This window comes from Nomascus leucogenys, chromosome X (genome assembly GCF_006542625.1).
Source record: "Nomascus leucogenys isolate Asia chromosome X, Asia_NLE_v1, whole genome shotgun sequence".
Lineage (NCBI taxonomy): Eukaryota > Metazoa > Chordata > Mammalia > Primates > Hylobatidae > Nomascus > Nomascus leucogenys.
In genome coordinates, this window is record NC_044406.1 from 110,696,415 (window position 1) to 110,717,959 (window position 21,545).

Below are 21,545 nucleotides of genomic sequence, written 5' to 3' on the forward strand. Positions count from 1 at the left end.
AATAGATTCTTCATTGATAACACACTTTTATTGCCCACTTTAAATGACTGTATTTCAACTCTTTTCTCATTCATTTTCATCACTGCAAAGTAGGCAGATGTCAAGTATCAGTAGCCTGAGTTGGCAGATAATGTGATGGGCCCAGTCATACAGTGGTGAACAGTTACAGAGTTGAGATTTTCTACTTTGCAGTTGCATCTGGAGGCACTTGGGCAGTTTAGGCTCTTATAACTAAGTGATGATCCATTAATAAATGGGTTGCTTCAAAATTAAAGGGGTATGGTGAGAAAAGAATAATTAGAAACATGCTTTCTGATGCCAAGTCTTTTGTCTCCAACCAAATCTCAAAAGTAAATGTGAAGATGTTTGCCTCTTACATAGAGTAAATGTTATAAATTCATTGTTCCTTCTCTTTCATTTTCCTATTTATTAAACACTGAAGCATGCTGGTGCCATTCCAAACAGGCTCATCGACCCATGAGCTTGTATGTGTTCATAACTCACCCGTGGTGCTGTTTCCTGGATCTAGAAACACTACATCATAAAAAAGGCTTGCAAATAGCTATTGCTCTTAATGAATGGTGACTTGTTATGAAGAATGATTCCTGGAAGATCATTCTCTTTTAGGCAATTAACTTATTGATTTTACCAATGAATATGAATATAGACCACTGGAAGAGTTTATACCAGAGAAGCTTGGACAAACGTGATAAATACTTAAAAGATCAGAGAAAAAAGGCTGTTTGGATTAAACACTCTTACTCTACATGTTTTGAGCCTCCTTGAAAATATTTCCACAATATCAGAGACCACTTTCCTTCCCCCATAAGTCAAGTGAATGAAATGGAATCTTTGTATGGTAACTGAAGATCTTGTAAAACTCACAATGTTCTGTATGATCTGGCCCCTGACTACTTTTCTATACTAATCTCTTCCTGACTTATGTTCCAGCCACAAAGACTTGCCTTTTACTTTAGAGTCTAGTACATTTCCACCTCAGGGCATATATACACGCTATTTCCTCTGTCTGCAACATTCTTCCCCTGACTCATGTGAGGCCTCTCTCACCACCCAGACTAGGTCAGGTCCCTATGCACATTTATAGAATTACACAATTTAAAAATTATAAAATTTTTCCAGCACTCTCCACAGTTGTAAATATATGGCTATGAGGGATCTTCAAAAAGTTCATGGAAAATGTGTATCATGAGAAAACTATGCAAGGAGTTCAAATTTTTTTTGCACTAAAATAAAGTCATACTAACTTGTAACACATCTGAACAGGATCTAGTTTGAGGCACTAAGAAGGATAAGACATCAGTTTGAAAAGAGTCCCTGTCAGAGCAACATGAATTTTGCTAAAATTGAAGCAAGAACAAACGTCAAATTTATGATGAAACTTCGGTGGAAGAATGATGACATCACTGATACTTTATGAAAAGTTTATGGGGACAATGCCCCAAAGAAATCACCAGTTTACAAATAGATAACTCATTGTAAGAAGAGACAAGACGATGCTGAAGATGAAGCCTGCAGCAGCAGGTCATCCACATCAGTTTGTGAGGAAAAATTAATCTTGTTTGTGCTCTAATTGAAGAGGACCAATGATTAACAGCGGTAGCAGTTCCGACACCACAGACATCTCAATTGGTTCAGCTTACACAATTCGGACTGAAAAATTAAAGTCAAACAAATTTTCCACTTGATGAGTACAAAACTGTTACTCCCAGATCAGCAGCAGACAAAAGCAGAGCTTTCAATGGAAATTTTAAATAAATGAGATGAAGATCCCGAAGCATTTTGTTGAAGAATTGTAACAGGAGATGAAATGTGGCTTTACCAGTATGACTCCGAAGACAAAACGCAATCAAAACAATGGCTACAAAGACGTGGACGAGGTCCAGTCAAAGCAAGAGTGGACTGGTCAACAGCAGTGGTTATCCCAGCACTTTGGGAGGCTGAGGCAGGCGGATCACGAGGTCAGGAGTTCGAGACCAGCCTGTCCAACATGGTGAAAACCCATCTCTACTAAAAATACAAAAATTAGCCAGAGGGGTGCGGGTGGCATGCACCTATAGTTCCAGCTACTTGGGAGGCTCAAGCAGGAGAACAGCTTGAACCCAGAAGGCAACACTTGTTTGGGATCCTCAAGGCATTTTGTTTGTTGTCTTTTTGGAGGGCCAAAGAACGATAACATCTGCTTATTACGAGAGTGTTTGGAGAAAGTTAGCCAAGGGTTTAGCAGAAAAACACCCAGGAAAGCTTCACCAGAGAGTCCTAATCCACCATGACAATGCTCCTGCTCATTCCTCTCATTAAACAAGGGCAATTTGCAAGAGTTTCAATGGGAAATCATTATGCATTTACCTTACTTACAGTTCTGATTTGCCTCTTTCTAATTTTTTTTTTGTTTGCTAATCTTAAAAAATCTTTAACGGGTACCCATTTTTCTTCAGTTAACAATGTAAAGAAGACTGGTTAAGTTCCCAGGACCCTCAGTTATATCAGGATGGACTCATCCCTTACAAAATTGTCTTGAACTTGATGTAGAAATAAAGTTTATATTTTTGTTGAGAAATAACGTTTATATTTTAAAATATTTATATTTTAAGTCCCCCTTTCCATGAACTTTTTGAAGTCCCTCATATTTGTGTGGATTATTTAATATATATCTGCCTTGCTAGACCATAAGCTCCATGAAGGCAGAAACTTGTATTGTTTATCATTTTCTCCCCAGTGCCAAGCACAACAGTTGGCAAGAAGTAGTAATGAATTAATGGAAAACCAGGTACTTAATGTGAAATGTTTGGTCTAAAGGTAAACATTTGAGTGAAACATCTGGATCATCACTATCCAATATAACTTTTCCTAAAGATAGGAATGCTCTAGTACTGTGCTGTCTAGTACAGTAGCTACTAGTCTCATGTGGCTACTGAGCAGTTGAGATGTGACTAGTGCAGTTGAGATCCTGCATTTTTTTATGTTATTTAAGTTAAATTTAAATACTCACATGTGGCCAGTAGCTACCATATTAGACAGTGTAGATTTTGATGTCTGCAAATATTTAGATATTGGATGGTCTACACATTTAGCTAAACATTATAAAAAAGTTTTAAATTTTTACTAAGTCAAATTTATTGTTTTTTTTTTCCTATTATGGTTTCTTTTTATGTTTACAAAGTGCTTTCTCATTGTAAGATCTATCACCTATTTTTTTTTTGAATTCTGTTTGTTTTCTTTTACTTTTAACTCATTAATCCAGTTGAAGTGTTTTTATTTATCTTATTCTTTAGGTATATGGTATGAATTAAAAAATCTAAGGCATTTTTCTTAAGAGTTGTCCCAATTCCATTTATTTAATAATGCTTATTTTCCCCCATTGATTTTTGATGCCAGTTTTATAATATACTAAATTTTGTACTTGGGTGTGTTCTAGAGCTTTCATTCAGTTGCATTAATCTGTCTATTCTCACATCAGTACCACTTTGCTTTAATTATCATAGCTTTCAAATATGCCTTAATGTCTGATAGTTCTTTCACTATTGCTTGTTTTAGCTATTCTGACTCAGTTAATATAATGTTCAAACTTTTTTCTGATGTTAATTCATATGTGCATGTAATGTATGGTGATCATATGTAACAAACTCCAAATTAGGACACATAATTAACAAATGAAAATGTGGTCACCATAGTAAGTCTTTTCCTCCAAGTATATGGTTGTGCATGTGGTAGGTGCTTCTTGATTAAAGAGATGAACGAGGTCAAGACATTTCATAGGTTTGTGACTTCTAATTAGTTCTTATATATACAATACATAAGATAGCTTTCCTTTTTTGCACTTAAGAAAAAACATCCAAAGGTTACTTTTTCTCTGTTCTGTTTTTACTGTTCAAGGAGCTTTTAGGTAGTTTCTGGACCAGCGGTGTCACCCACATATTCAATGCAGCCCAATTAGTTACTGAGAATCACAATGCATTGAATCAGAGGGTAACTAAAGTCAAAGCTTCAGGAAGTAGCAGCAATACTAATGAGTATTCAAAGCTGATTAGAATGCAAAAAAATTCCACCATTCTTTAAGTATCAGTTATAATATGGAGTAATCAGGTAGCAGCTACTTGAAGCAAATGCTTGAAAGTGATTTTTTTTGATTGGGAAGATTTCTTAAGAATCACATTTTTAAAATCAGAACTACTTTTTCCCAAAAAGGTTCAATTGGTACTTTCTAATGTAATGAAAACACACACATATACACACATGCACAAACAAGTATACTAATATTAATATTTAGCAAATATTAATAATTAGTCATATTTAACTAAATGAAACCAGCCATTATGGATAGCTGGAAAGCTGAGACTACCAAATGAAGGGCATTTAATGTATTCTTAGGGGTAATATTTGAACAGTATAAAAATGGAATTATTGGTCTAAAATCTCAGTCATTGGGCTTTCAGAGTTTATTCAATCTATCTTTCCATCTCAAAGTAGAACTCAATCTACATTTATCATCAATATCATCTTAATCCTACTATAGGGAAAAATGGTAATTGGAAATCTCAAGGAGCCTTCCCCCTGCTCCCTAAAGAGACAATCATAAAAATATACTGAGCTCATATTAAGGTCTTTGATTTTTAATTTGCATATAGATACATAGTTTTAAGGAATGTTCACAGGTCAATACACATTCAGTGAAATCTTCTATGTCTTCTGAATCTACACAGACCACAGGCATTGAGAATTGATAATTCATTAATTCATTAATATTTAATTGATCCATTCTTTAAACATTTTGGCTGCCTTGAGATGACCTTGAGGCCATAAAAAATGGTGATAATTAAATATTCAATTATTTTTATTACTTTACTGAGGCAGGAAACATTGGCTCAACCTTAACTGAGCCAGAAATTATAATTGCATAGGTTGTTAATGTGTTTTCTGAGCATAACATTTTAATCAATACATAACTGAGAAATTCCTATTATTATACCAAATCCTTTTTAGAATGAAGCAGACCACCTAGGTTTATATCCAGGACCTATAATTTGCTTACTACGTGATTTTTAACAACTTACTTGACTTCTCTGTGTCTCAGTTTCCTAATTTGTAAAGTAGTGTTAATGATAGTTCCTGGCCAGGTGCAGTGGCTCACACCTGAAATCCCAGCACTTTCAGAGGCTGAGGCAGACAGATCGCTTGAGCCCAGGAGTTTGAGATGGGCCTGGGCAACATGGTGAAATCCCGTTTCTATTAAAAATACAGACATTAGCCAGGCGTGGTGGTGTGTGCCTGTAGTCCCAGCTACTCAGGACGCTAAGGTAGAAGGATTACCTGAGCTCCAGAGGCAGAGGTCGCAGTGAGCTGAGATTGTGCCACTGCACTCCAGAATGGGAGACAGAACAAGAGCCTGTCTCAAAAAAAAAAAAATGTTCCTACATAATGGGGATTAAATGAAATAATTCACATAAGGGGCTCAGCACAGTGCCTGGCACATAGGAAATCCTGAATACAAGTGAGATACTATTATTTTCAACATACTGGGAATATAACTATGGGCAATGGGTCATGCTTAACATGCAACAAGAAAACCATATACAGAATATAATTAGGTGTTTGATTGTATGGTGCATATTATCAACACCATGGGTGATTGAGGAGGTGGATGTCAGAAGTTTCATGGGAGATATGGTTTAAGTTGAGACTTAAATTACGGACAGAGAATAATGGGTGGAGAAGACATGAAGATGTGCCAGGTAAAAGGCATATAATGAAAAAGACAAGAAGGAAAGTGAAGATGAGTCTTAGAGGGCCATAAAAATAAACTAAATAGTTTATCAGTGGATCATTAGATTGAAAACTTCACTCCAGTTTCCAAAACAAGGTTTTCAAGTTATATGGGTAGTAAACAGTCTCTTCAGAAAATAGTCTCTTCTATTTGTGTGTGTGTGTGTGTGTGTGTTTATGTGTGTGTGTGTGTGTGTGTGGTGTAGTTTATTATCTTTCAAGTGGCTCACTTGAACTATCTCATTTAATACTTATTACAACCCTGTTAGTGTGTGTCTAATTATTCAATCTATCTTTCCGTCTCAAAGTAGAACTGAATCTATATTTATCATCAATATTATCTTAATTCTACTATAGGGAAAAATGGTAATATCATTTAATATCATCAACCCCATTTTAGAAATAAGGAAATTGAAGCATAGAGATATCATAAAACTTGCCCCAAATCATGCAGCTAGTATAAGAGCCAGAGCTAGTATCTGAATCCAGACAGTTTAACTTCAAATCTCTGTGTTCTTAATCACAAAGTTGCCTCCACTTAATTTTGATAAGGTCTTAAAACTTTTAAAGGTTAACTGTTAGCCAGAAGAAGTAAAGGAAGAAACTCTTACAATGGAGTTTGGTTCTTAAGCCATGACTGCTACCTTATTAATATAAGCCTGCCCCATGTCTGCATTCAAATGACAAGGAATGCAATTGTCTAAGCAGATATAGAAATGTGAGGAGTCAAATATAATAATATACTTCATTTTAAGCTAATACACAGAAATTCAAAAAAAATTTTTGTTAATTTTATGTTTCCTCGAGTAGAAGGTATGTGGAAAGTGAGGATTTGTTGTTTTAGGCTCACTCAGAGGTGGTTTGGGCAGTTTTGATGTCTGACCGTACAGTGTGTTAGATGTTTTGTTGGCTTTCCTAAGAGAAGTGGTAACTCTGAGGTCTTGGAGCCACAATGGTTTTAAAAAATATCACGTGTAGCTCCTTGATTAAATATTTAAAGTTCTACCATAAATTGTCTTGATGCTATGTCCTCTGAAAGGTATAAAGTGTTACTAAAAGGTAGACACACAAGAGGGAGTTCCAAATAACTAACAACAAAGAAAAATATTTTAGTGTGTCTAGTGCAAACTATGCTAACATCAAACAACTTGAATAGTGGTATGTTAATTTAATTTGATATGATAAATGCCATGGGTATGGGAGGTAGCATGGTGTGGTAGTTGAGAAAATATGCTCTGAAGTCACATAGCCCTAAATTGGAGACTTGGCTCTGCTACTCCCTAGCTATGTGATTCTGGATAAGTCACTTACTATCCTCACCCAGAGCATTAATTTTCCCATCTACAAGTAGGGAAAATAGTAGTACCTATACCTCATAGGGTTATTGTGAGAATTAAATGATACATAACACATGCAAAAAAAAATTGGAGTACTGCCTGGTCATAGTAATATTCAATAAGTAATGTCTTCTTAATGTGATTGAGACTAAAAGGTAGCATTACCCTATATAACTCAGTATCATTTATACTAGAGATTCCTAATTTTCACGCTTGGCCAGGTTGATTACCACTGTGCTAGAGGCTGGGCTATTCCTTTCTTACGTGAACATTTTATAAATGACTCACCTCCATCATTGTCCAAGTTATCTCCACAAAGCATTTCCATGACAACATTGCAGCCTGTCCCACTCCAACCCACCTGACACACACAGTGCCAACCATTTTGATCCAGGGTACATCGTCCATTTCCAAAGCAGAGCCCTGGGCAGCCATCTGAAAAGACATCAGAGAGTAACCATCACAGAGACATCAGAATGGGATTGGCCAACAATGATGTATGTGCCTATAGGGAAGCATCTAATCATCCGGGCCCCATTCAGATGAGGTGTTGAATAAATGGAAGAGGAGCTTGCTTGCTTGCAAAACCTTCCCAGGGAACTTGTTATCCCTTACTCTGCAGTGGTTTTCCTTAGAGAGCCAATTAAGCTTTATTAATGCTAACCCCAATTCCCAACCCCTGGTTCATATAGGAAGAAAACTATGGCAGCGGCAAGAATTCTTTTTTTCTTTTCACTAAACATATCTCCTCATCTCAATCAAAACTAAATGGATGGCGCTGTATCTAGTTATGGCCAATATGTTGGGAAAAGATAGCAGTCCCTATGAAGAGAAACTTTCCCTAACTACTTCCAGCCTGTGCTGATTTTCCCTTATGATGTATTGCTTCAGGACTTAAGTATGTTGGTATACAGTTCAGACCACACCATTAAGTATTTGTTCATATGGTGCCTTAGAAATGTGCTGTAGTTGCTTTACATTTATTCAGCTTTTCTCTTCAAGATTATTATTCATCTGCGGGCTAAGAATTGAAATCTTTACTTTCTATGTATCTCTCTCAAAAGCTTGCATGATATTATGCTTGTAACAATAATATTAAATGTTAAATAAGTGTTTATGGAATTAATACATGCCAGATCTAGACTTTCTGAATTATACAGAACCGGAAAATATCAAGTCAAGAGGAAAGTGTAGCATTTAAATAACCTTTATCCATTGATAAAGCATCAACACTGACAATGGTTCCTCTTTAGACTTTAAATTTCTCAGGGATGCCCTACTCTTTGTACCCGTAGTTTGGAGTTCAGCTCTAGCAAAGGGTAACTTCACATGCGCCACATGCGCACTGGGCAGATGAACAGAGAAAGCAACTATAATGCTACTGGGTATTTTCCTAGTAGCAACACAGGACCAGACCTGAATTTTACTGGGAATAGTCCAGTCAATATTCATTTTGGTTTCTTTCTTTGAAAGAAAATTCCAAAAGCATAAAGAGCAAAACAAAAAACAGATTAAAAAATCTGTAGAAGTAACCCAGTGTTCCTTCTAAATAGTTTTCCAAGCAACTATCAACAGACCAGAGGAAGAAAAAATTTAAAAATAAAATGACAGATGCTTGTTAGAAAATATGAAAAGCTTGATGTATATAATATACTCATGACATGGCATATGATGAACATACATAGGTTTGAGAAGGGAATTTTTATAGTTCTATTCTAATGGATAGGCAATAGATAATTAAGGAGAAATAAAGAAGAATTTGGGACATATTAAACTGCTGAAGCTGAGGTAATGAAAGGCACTAGGCTATCTGGCAGAAAAACCCTTGCTGTCTCTGTTAAAGGAAGCTCCTTGGAGGGATGGATGATGGGATACTTCTAGGAGGATAATTCTCCTGCCCCTGTAAGGACTTAGGAGTCCTTGTATATGGACTTGGAGCTATATTGTTATGTTAAAGAAAAAGTTCATCCTCTGAACCAAATTATTTAATAATTATTAAGTTATTAAAAATTATTTAAAATTACCTGTGTTATACACACAGATCCAGACACACACACATACACAGAACTCAATATAAAGACAAGAAAAAATAGTCCTTAAAACTGCTTATCAGTCCATTCTATACTACGGTAAAAAGTGACTCTTTGATGTTGAAAAAACAAATTACCTTTTAGTGTGACTATTTTAGCACGAAACTGACAACGTTATATTTAAATAAGATTGCCAAAAATAAAAACAAACAACACAAATGCCAAAAAACACCACCCTTTCTTTCTCACATGCATATTTTCTTTTAAAAATATATTTCTGTTATAAAATTAGTGAGAAAAATCTTACCTCGGACAGCATCTAAGTAGTGAGCTAAAAGGGAGGGGAAAAGAGTGATCAAATGAATTTCTGAGAGACTAAAGCTACACAATATGTACTAATGGTTTACCATCTGTTGCCTGGGAGGAGAACAGCAAACTGTGAACTGCTGAAATGCCTGCAGCTCAAAAGCTGGGTACATGGGCCTGTGTAGTTTGTGAATAATATTTTCTGTGAGAACGATATTAATGGCATTTCTGCAAGAAACTCAGGCTTCATAAAAAGTGTCATATTTCATTAGAAGTATAAGAACTGCATTTTCACATTTCAGTAATAACGTCTGTGAAAGAGCACTGGCTTCAACTTCTTATTAGTAATATCTTTAGAAGAGAGTTCTGGAATAACCACCTATGGTAATCATCACAATATTTAAATCCTCTTATGTAAAGGCAATAAACTTACTGTAGTACAGGAATGTAATTACTTAAGCTACACATCTGAATCTCACCCCTCTCCACCTTTTTAATGAATCTTAAATATTTCCCACAGTTGCAGAACAAGACTTACTGTACCTTTAGTAGAGAAGTAATGCAGTTTATGAAGATTATATGTTATATATGTTATATGTATTATATATATTAGACATTACTTTGGCAAGTTCCAACCATTATAACAAAATACTTTCACCTAAAAATGAAAGCTGTAGTACAGTCTAACGAGGGAAAAGCCTACAAACAATAAATTGGGTATCCAGAGGCCCACATTTGCCTTTGCTCTGCATGAATTTTCTGTGTAGTCAAGGAATGCCACTGGAACACCCTGTGACCCACTTTCTTTAGCTGAACAATGGGAATCATACTTGTTACTCTGTATTAATGACAACCTTTCTATGTAAAGGTTTCTTGCATAGAAACCTTAGCGGAGGACAGAAATATATGTTAAGGGCTTTGCTTTTTTTTTTCAGAAAAAGAAAGTATTTTATAACTGAAATATTTATTTTTAATATCTTTTATAGTGTGAAGATCACATGATAAATTAATTATTACATAGGCTTTTCCATATTCACAGATCATTTTCCCTTTGCGAAATTAACAATAAGGGGTGAAGAGAGAGTGGTGGCTTCAGCACCAACTCTCTACACTACCGGATAAACAATTCAACACAAATGTTCTATTGATGATAGGTCAGAAGTGCCTTCCTCGTATACATTAAAGACAGCCTCTAATGATATCGAATGGCCCCTGTTAAAGTAGTCCCATTTAATGAAATTGCCTCTAAGTGCTTTCAACCGAAACAACCTATACTTTTCAAAAGGAAAAATGGGCAGAGAATGTTACCTTCACAACAAAAGCACTTTTCTTATTAACTAATGACACTTTATTCCAATGTAACATCTTTCACTTGAGTAACTCAAAGCACTCGAAAGCAGAAAACATAAGGAATACTGAAGTAATAAGAAAGGAAACAATACAAGAAATACGTAGAATGTCATTGACAAAAGAAGAAACCTACCAGTTTACAAAACTTTAAAACTTGTAACCAACCCTCCTTCTCCTCCTCTACTCCAAACTCAAATTCTACTAAATGCCTAGTGATTGACTCACTAGACTGCTCTTAACTTCAACTAATCCAACTTACTCTGGTTAAAGTATGGTGGTACTTACCAATTGTGCAGTGGTCGCCCTCCCATCCAGGGCTACACTCACATTTTCCATCTTTGCATTGGCCATGCTCAGTACAATGAGAATGACAGGAGCGTTCCTCACATGTTGGTCCTACCCAGCCTTCTTCACACTGGCAAATTCCTCTTGAGCAGACTCCATGGCTACCACACTCCATGGTACACAGCTCTGTGGGGAATTCAAAGAAGATATATTAACATATTTTGTTAAAACAAGCATCCATTCTTCCAAAAAACATTATAATTACCAAAAATCCCTGTCTATATTTATATTTTATGTATTTATTATTTTAATAGAGATGGGGTCTTGCTATGTTAACCAGGCTGGTCTTGAACTTCTGGCCTCAAGTGATCCTCCCACCTTGGCTTCCCAAAGTGCTGGGATTACAGATGTGAGCCACCATGCCCTGCCTATACTTATATTTTAAACAAAATGTTAATAAACGATTTATATAAACAAGATGTCACAAAGATCTGAATGAATGTGCAAGAAACTCTAAAAAGAGGTAGTTAAGTCTCTAAGAATAATATAAAACTCTAAGCCAAACTGATTTTGAGAAGTCTATAAAATGATAATGGCATTCAAGGCTTAGAAATGAGATTAATGACAAACAAATGCCAACCGGGTTTCACTAAAAATTCATTAACATCACAGATAATGTTGCAGGAATTTTATGATACTTTAAGATATCACTGGGGGAAAAATCCCAATAAAACAGTGCCCTAACTTCATTCAGAAAGACAAGTTCATTAATTGGAAAGATAATAACTTTCTAATAAAATTCATAATATACAAAAGGTAAAGATGCCAATGATGACAACCAGCTGGTTTCCCTGATCATACTAACAATATTTGCATTTATTTTAAGCATATAAAATTAACCCTGGTTGATTAAAGTACACAGCCTTCTTATCTTCAAATGCTACTCAGTATTTAGACAGTATAATAATGATGATGTGTACTGGCTCTGCTGAGTTTCTTTCCTTTGACTTTTTGTTGAGAAATGTTGAATATTAATAAAGTCATGACAGTAGATAAACCAACATGAAAGCATGGCAAGCCTCTTTCGTGATCGAATTCCCTTGCTGGAGGAAGAGAAGTAGGATAAAAACCTACGGAAAGAATGAAATATGTTTTGGGAACAATAGGCCACATATTCCTGAAAGGAAAAGAGGGTGTTCTGGAAGCCAGGTTGTCTCTTTCACAGTCTCAAATTCTGAAACTAGTTTAATATACTTAGAGGCATTGATATTAATATTCTCCACAGATAGCAGAGTTATTTTTCAGTAGATGACAATATTCTTCTGATAAAGCCATGATTATGAGTTTTAATATAATCTGGATCAATTTGTTCATAAGTTTACTCATAAGTACTCTTTGAAGGTCAGGGTATGATGGAAAGAGTAGTAAATTTTGAAATAAAGATAACTGCATCCTTGATTCCTCTACTTAGTACCTATGGACCCTTAGGCAACTTACTAACATATTGTCTTTTTTTTTTTTTGAGTCATGTTGTTTTAATTTTTGTTGAAGAACACATTAAATTAGCTCTCACACTGTGGTATGGACTTCTCTCTTTTCCACCAGTGTTCTTCAGGGTGATTTTTCCAGTGGGCTTGGTTAGGACTGTGTGGATCACTGTGATGCTTCACTCTCAGTGGGGATTTTCCAGCAAAGATGAGCTTCATTAAACAATGACTGGGTTCATGGATTTATAATTGGAGTGATTTTCTTCAAACTGTAATAAATTTCAGTGTTACCTTTTTCTGAACGCCCTTTTTAAAAGGGATTCCATAGCAAGTCTTCTGGAATAATACCTTTTATATAATTCTTTTTTCTTTTTTAAAAAATTATTATTATACTTTAAGTTTTAGGGTACATGTGCACAATGTGCAGGTTTGTTACATATGTATCCATGTGCCATGTTGGTGTGCCGCACCCATTAACTCGTCATTTAGCATTAGGTATATCTCCTAATGCTGTCCCTCCCCCTTCCCTCCACCCCACAACAGTCCCCGGAGTGTGATGTTCCCCTTCCTGTGTCCATGTGTTCTCATTGCTCAATTCCCACCTATGAGTGAGACCATGTGGTGTTTGGTTTTTTGTCCTTGTGATAGTTTGCTGAGAATGGTGGTTTCCAGTTTCATCCATGTCCCTACAAAGGACATGAACTCATCATTTTTTATGGCTGCATAGTATTCCATGGTGTATATGTGCCACATTTTCTTAATCCAGTCCATCGTTGTTGGACATTTGGGTTGGTTCCAAGTCTTTGCTATTGTGAATAGTGCCGCAATAAACATACGTGTGCATGTGTCTTTATAGTAGCATAATTTATAATCCTTTGAGTATATACCCAGTAATGGGATGGCTGGGTCAAATGGTATTTCTAGTTCTAGATCCCTGAGGAATCACCACACTGACTTCCACAATGGTTGAACTAGTTTACAGTCTCACCAACAGGGTAAAAGTGTTCCTATTTCTCCACATCCTCTCCAGCACCTGTTGTTTCCTGACTTTTTAATGATCGCCATTCTAACTGGTGTGAGATGGTATCTCACTGTGGTTTTGATTTGCATTTCTCTGATGGCCAGTGATGATGAGCATTTTTGCATGTGTGTTTTGGCTGCATAAATGTCTTCTTTTGAGAAGTGTCTGTTCATATCCTTCGCCCACTTTTTGATGTGGTTGTTGGCTTTTTTCTTGTAAATTTGTTTGAGTTCATTGTAGATTCTGGATATTAGCCCTTTGTCAGATGAGTAGGTTGTGAAAATTTTCTCCCATTCTGTAGGTTGCCTGTTCACTCTCATGGTAGTTTCTTTTGCTGTGCAGAAGCCCTTTAGTTTTATTAGATCCCATTTGTCAATTTTGGCTTTTGTTGCCATTGTTTTTGGTGTTTTAGACATGAAGTCCTTGCCCATGCCTATGTCCTGAATGGTATTGCCTATATTGTCTTAATCTCTGTTTGCGTAAGAATGCAATAGAAGTAATAATACTTATACATCACAAAGCTGTTGGACAGATTTGAAATATAGTTTAGAGATGTAACCAACAGGACTTGCTCAAAATTGGATATAAGGGATGAAGGAAAGGGAAAAATAAAAGTTTGGCTTAAACAAATGGATAGATAATGCTGTCATTAATGAAATGGGAAAGGTTAAGGGAAAAATAAGGGTGGAAGATCAAAAAGATTAACCTTAAGATATATGTAAAAAGCCAAATGAAAATGTCAGTGCAACCAGCAGAATATATGATTCTGACAGGCCAGGGCTAGAGATATAAAATTGGCCATCATTAGCATATAGGTGGTATTTAAAAGCATGGAAATAACTGGTTGATACCCCTAAACAGGGGATAGAAGAGCCCTGAAGAAAGATCAGGTAGAAAAAAGAGGAACCATCAAAGGAAACTGGGATGGAGAAGGCGGTGAGTGATAAGAAGAAATCCAGGAGACTGTGGTGTAACTAAAGCACAAGAGGACACTTTTCAATAAAGGAGTGTTTAACTACATCCAATATTGCTGAGAGGTCAAGTAAGGCACAGGCAGAGAGGTGCTCATTGGATTTATCAGCATGGAATTTGTTGATGACGTTAGGAAGAGATGTACTGATAAAGGTGTAGTTGAAAAGCCAAATTGGAATGGGTGGAAAAGTGAATGGAAAGCTGTGCAGGGAATCATCAGGTTGTGAGAAAAGTCTAGGGCACAGAAAAACGTATCTTAAAAACGTGGGCCTTGGCTTAAAAAGTGGTAGCCCAGGTAGAATTATCCTGAAAGAACCCCTGGTCCTGAATCTTGGTCTGAATCTCCGATAATTTGTATTTATAATTTCAGTTCTTGTAGTAAGGCTGATATTATCATTCTGTTCCCCTTCATGGCCTCCTCCCAAGGCATTAAAAACTGAACTGAAAGGGCCTTTATAAGATTAGGCACTAATTGGTTAAAGCTAGTCAAGTCAGCTCTGACTAGAATAGTTAGAAGCAAACATTTTTCATATATTGCTTTGTACAACTATAAATGTTAGGCATAGAGGAGTATAACATTCTGATTTCTGTTTGAAAAGTAATAGGACTAGATGAACAGTATTGGCCAAACAGCAGACTAGGCTATTTTCAAACTATCTCTATATAAACCATTAGAAATGTTGGATATAATGTAACAATTTTTTAAATTGCATGTCTTGGCTCACAAAAAAAGAGAAATCTTCAAGTGCCAGAAGCAAAGAGGATGCTAAAAGCCAAAGCAGTCAATCCTCTGGTAGCCTTGAGAGTTATTATACCCAATTACGACTAGGGGCTTGGGTACTTATGTCCACAAAGAAAAAAGAGATGAGGTCTTGAACCTATTTCAGACGGGGAGTTGGACTAAATCTCTAGCATAAAGTTGGAGCCACTTGAAAGGCTGCAATCTCAGTAAGATGGTGAGTAACAAACTGTACTCACTAGCCCAGAGAGATGACAAAGAAGCACCGACTATTGAGTATAAAATAATAATAATAAAAAATCTGGAGCTAGGAAACAATGTAGAAATAAAATACTATCGTTTAATAATATGTAAGATGGAGTGTCCTGAATGAAATATTTGGAAAGCCTTATATTATTTGGGAGTTAGGTAACTGGTACTTTGTCAAGTATGCATATGAAAACATAAAGGTGGAATTCTGTTTCTAGTAATAGGGACCTAAGTAATTTTTACTATTCCCTTCTGATGAGAACTAGAAAATCTAAACAAAATATATTTTAAAATCTTTTGGGAGTTAGTGGAGTTCACAAAACAGTAAAGAATTACTGTGCCAAGTTCCAGAAGAAAAAGAAAACCCAGAGAGAAGAGCCTGACATTTATGGATGCTTTTCCTGTAGCAGCATCTGTCAATTATACTAGAGGGAGCTAGAAGGCTCAGAGACTGAGTAGAGCTTTTTCAGTCTCATGGAATCAGAAAAAAAAAAAATTGAATTGATAATGGCTAATAAATTTCCAACATTAGCCAGGCACATTGGCACACACCTGTAATCCCAGCACTTTGGAAGGGTGAGGTGGGCAGGTCACTTGAGCGCAGGAGTTTGAGAAGAGCCTGTGCAACATAGTGAGACTCCATCTCTACAAAAAATAGAAAAAATAGCTGGGTGTGGTGGCATGTGCCTACAGCTGCTCAAGAAGCTGAGGTGGGTGGATTGCTTGAGCCCAGCAGGTCGAGGCTGCAGTGAGCCATGTTCACGCCACTGCACTCTAGCCTGGGCAACGGAGTGAGACCCTGTCTCAAGCAAACAAACAAACAAAATCCAACATTGAAGAAAGCAGTAAGCCAAATAAATGAAGCAAAGTTGAAAGAAGAAGAAAGGGAAAAGGACAAATTCACAATCATAGTCAGAGACTTTACAGCCCCGCTCTCACACCAACTGACAGAGCAAGCAAACAAATCAGAAAGAATATGAAATATTTGAGCAACATGGTTAACAGATTTGATCTAATTGATACATATAAAACACTGCCATAAATGACTACAAAATACACATAATGTATTTCAAATGTATATAGAACATTTACAAATATTGACCATGTGCTAGGCTCTAAAGCAAGTTTCGATATATTTAGAAGTACTGAAATCATACATGGGCTATTTTAAGCCCAGTATGAAATTAAATTTGAAATTAGTAATAGCAGATGAATCTAAAATCCATACATGTTTGGAAATCAAGAAATATACTTTCAAATAAAACATTAAACAAATAAGACATCATCATGAAAATTAGAAAAGAGATTGAAATGAATGAAAATGTGTAATATAACTAAATCCATGTGTACAGAAAAATTTATAAGGTAGAAAAACGAGCTGAAAAACCATGACCTAAGTATTGATTCTAAGAAATTAGAAAAAGAAAACCAATGTATACAAGAAAGTAGGAGGAAGAAAATGCTAATTTTAAGAGCTAAAACTAATACAATAGGAATAAATGTACTACAGAAAGAATCAGCAAAGTCAATACTTGATGATTGGCGCAGACCAATAAAATTGATAAACTCCTGGTGGAGACTGATCAAGATGAAAATACAGAAGACCCAGATAACCAGTATTGGGAATAAAAAGTATGACATTGCTATATATAGTACAAACATAAAACATCCTAAGAGGATATTACTAACAGCTTTTTGCCAATACATCTGAAATTTTTGATGAAATGAACAAATTTCTAGAATAATACAACTTAATAAACTACAAGAAAAAATGGAAACGGAACAGTTTCTATAAAGAAACTTAATCCGTAATGGAAAACATTACCACAAAGAAAATTCCAGTCTCAGATGACTTCATCTGTAAATATACCAAACTTTTAAGAAAGAAAAATTGCCAATCTTAAATAAACTTTTCCAAAAAAATAGAAAAGAGGAAACTCTTAACAGTATGCCTTATGAGGTCAGCATAATCCTGATATAAAATTCTGAAGGATATTATTTAAAAAACATACGCCAATCTTTCCCATGAAGATCTCATTCATGGATACAAAAATCCTAAACAAAAATTAACATAGCAAATATAGCATTACATAACAAGAAATAATATCATGACCAATTTGTGCTTATTCTAGGAATATATTACAAGATTGCTTTCACATTTGAAAATTAACAAATGTAATTCATCACATATATGGAACAAAAGAGGAAAATCAAATTATCATCTCAATAGATATATAATAGGTATTTGATAAAATACTAAACATCCATTCATGATAAAAACTTGTAGCAAACTAAGACTAAAAGGAAATTTTAAGTTAACTTGTAATTAAAAGGAACTTTTAACTTTAATTTTAAAACTAAGACTTTTTAAATTTTTTAAAATTTTTATTTATTTTTTAATTCTATTATTATTATACTTTAAGTTTTAGGGTACATGTGCACAACGTGCAGGTTTGTTACACATGTATCCATGTGCCACATTGGTGTGCTGCACCCATTAACTCGTCATTTACATTAGGTATATCTCCTAATGCTATCCCTCCCCGCTCCCCCCACCCCACAACAGTCCCCAGAGTGTGATGTTCCCCTTCCTGTGTCCATGTGTTCTCATTGTTCAATTCCCACCTATGAGTGAGAACATGCGGTGTTTGGTTTTTTGTCCTTGCAATAGTTTGCTGAGAATGATGGTTTCCAGTTTCATCCATGTCCTTACAAAGGACACAAACTCATCTTTTTTTATGGCTGCATAGTATTCCATGGTGTATATGTGCCACATTTTCTTAATCCAGTCTATCGTTGTTGGACATTTAGGTTGGTTCCAAGTCTTTGCTATTGTGAATAGTGCCACAATAAACATACGTGTGCATGTGTCTTTATAGCAGCATGATTTATAATCCTTTGGGTATATACCCAGTAAAACAAAAAACAACAACAAAAAAACTAAGACTAAAAGGAACTTTAAATTTGATAAAGAGTAGCTACAACACCCCATAGCAAACATCATAATAGTGAGATGTTGAAATCTTTTTTTGTGTTATTAAGACTGAGAAAAGATGCCTATGATCATCATTTCTACACAATATAATTCTGGAGGTCCTAGCCAATGAAATTATGCAAGAAAAAGAAAACTTGTATAAACACTGAAAAGGAATAAATAAAATCATCATCACTCAAAGGCAGTACAACTTTAATTTAATGGACATATATAGGACCTCAAAGCTATGACTATACAATACATATTCTTTCCAAGCACACACAGAATAACCCACAAAAACTGACGAAGATTTGTCTACAAAGCAAGACTCAATAAATGCCAAAGATTCCACAGCATATGGATTATTCTGCTTCACAAAATGCAGTAAAATTAGAAATCAATAAACAAAAAGATAACAAAAGAAAAATCCCAGAAAGGTGTTCTTTAAAAACACACTTAAAAATAATTCATGAATTATGTTTCAAAAATTACAATGGAATTATAAATTGAGTAACAATGAAATACTATTTACAAAAACTTGTGGGATGCAGCCTAGACAGTAACTTAGAGGAAATTTACAGCCTGAAATGCATGTAGTAGAAAAGAAGAATAATTGAAATCTAATGAGCAAAGTGTCCAAATCAAGGATTTAGAAAAAGGACTACATATAAGTAGATGAAAGACACAACAAAGCCAAGAGCAGAAGGTAATGAAATTGGAAACAAAGAAACAACAGAGAAGATCAACAAAATCAAAATCTGCATCTTTGAGATGAATATAAAAAATAGAGAAACCTGCGGCAAGGTAATAGAGCTAGAAAAAAGGAAAAGAAAGAATGCAAATAAACATTAAAGATTAAAATTCAAAAATAGAGACTGCTATTAACAAGTTTATGCAAGTAAGTCTGAAACCTTAGATAAAGTAGACGTTTTTCCAGAAAACAAATGGATGTGAGAAGAAATAGAAAACCTGAATACACATTAAAAACATTGAAAATTGCCCAGATGGTTTTACAGGTGTATTCTGTCAAATTTTCAAAGGACAGATAATCTCTATTTTAAACTATACCAGAGAACAGGAAAAAAGGGAAACCATCTTGAATCATTTTATAGGAATATAATCTAGTTCCAAAACAGTTCCAAAATAGAGTAAGAAAAGGAGAAAATGAGTTTTTTTAAAGGTGAGCTGTCTCTATTTTGCCCAGACTGGACTTGAACTCTTGAGCCCAAGTGATTCTTCCACCCCAGCCTCCCAAGTATCTGGGACTGCAGTTGTGTTCCACCTTGTCCAGCTCTAGAAATGATTTCTTAATAGGCCAATCTCACTTATAAACATGGCTGAAAAAATCTCCAAGAAAAATATCTGGTAATCAAACCAAAAATGCACACACACATACACACACACACATGCATACACCAGTATATAGAAGTCACAGCCAAATAAACATGAATGCTAGGATGGTTTAACTTTAGAAAAATCTATCAATGTAATTCACCACTGAATTTTACTTTCACACATTTCATAATGATTAAAGAAAAATTATAATTTTATTATTACATGTAGAAAGTACCATTTAAAATTTAGTTCCTATTTATGATAGAATCTCCTAGGAAAATATGGCTAAAAGATAACTTACTAGGCCGGGCGCGGTGGCTCACACTTGTAATCCTAGCACTTTGGGAGGCCGAGGCGGGTGGATCACGAGGTCAGGAGATCGAGACCACGGTGAAACCCCGTCTCTACTAAAAATACAAAAAATTAGCCGGGCGTGGTGGCGGGCGCCTGTAGTCCCAGCTACTTGGAGAGGCTGAGGCAGGAGAACGGCGTGAACCCAGGAGGCGGAGCTTGCAGTGAGCCGAGATCGCGCCACTGCACTCCAGCCTGGGCGACAGAGCGAGACTCCGTCTCAAAAAAAAAAAAAAAAAAAAAAAAAAAAAGATAACTTACTGAGTATGGTAAAGGTGATTTACCAAAATCCTATAGTAAGCATCATATTTAGTACAGAAGTAGAGTAATATATTCCTCTTAATGTCAGAAGAAGTGCTAGAATTAACTACAGCTTCTAACTCAATGTTGTATTGGAAATCTTAGCACAAAAAGGCAATCAGATACATAAAAAAGTGGAATGCCTGAAAAGGAAGAGATAAAATTGAACATACAGGTAAACTATGAAAGCTACAAGGTTTCTGGATGTAAAATCAAAAGGAAAAAATCAATAGCATGCCTAGATATCGGGGACAGCAAATTAGAATATGTACTTTTTTTTTCTAAATAAAATGTCCCATTAACAATAATAGCAAATATAGCAAAAAAAAAAAGGTTCCATACTCCTTTACATAAAATTTTAAAACTTTATTAAAGAACACATAAAAAGACCCAATCAATGGAAAGATATACTGTGTTCATGGCTCACAAGGCTTAATATCATTAGAATGTCAATTTTTCTGTACTAGTTCTATAAATTCAATGTAATTCTGGTAAATATGCCATCATAGAGCTTGAAACATGATCCTAAAATCCACATGAAACAGAAAAGGCCAAGAATATCCAAGAACATTTTGAAGCATACCTATTAATACTAGGGGGTGTGTGTGTCTGTCTGAACCTAAATATCCATCAATGGGAAAGGATGTATAAATTTTAATATATTTATGCAGTGCAAAAAATATAGCAGTTAACTTGAGTAGGGTAGAGATCCATGCCTGAATATGGATAAACTTAAAAACAAAATGATGAAGGAGGAAAGCAAGTTATTCATATGAAATTTAAACACATGTGGAACAATACAATATATTTTATGGATATATACATATTTGGAAAAGCCTAAAAATGTGTATTGTATGACAACGAATAGACTGAGGATAGTGGTTTCTGCTGCAGAGAAGAGAGGCAGATGGGATCACAAAAGTATACATAGGGACTTTGTATTTATTAATTTTTAAAGCAAAGTAGTGAATTTACAGCTGTTCATTATGTTATCTTACATGTCTGAAATATTTCATAATAATTTACAA

At 35.3% G+C, this 21,545-nt stretch overlaps 1 protein-coding gene across 4 annotated transcripts in view; it reads right to left on the reverse strand.

Annotated features, from left to right (window-relative positions):
* TENM1 (teneurin transmembrane protein 1) overlaps window positions 1–21,545 on the reverse strand; it is an 832,777-nt gene that overhangs the window by 176,614 nt on the left and 634,618 nt on the right. For all 4 annotated transcript variants that reach the window (XM_030807128.1, XM_030807125.1, XM_030807127.1 and 1 more), the window contains 3 exons: window positions 11,090–11,275; window positions 9,456–9,479; window positions 7,407–7,553 (listed from right to left, as the gene is read on the reverse strand). In XM_030807128.1, coding sequence (XP_030662988.1) covers window positions 7,407–7,553; window positions 9,456–9,479; window positions 11,090–11,275 — 357 coding nt within the window. The remainder of the gene's footprint in view (window positions 1–7,406; window positions 7,554–9,455; window positions 9,480–11,089; window positions 11,276–21,545) is intronic.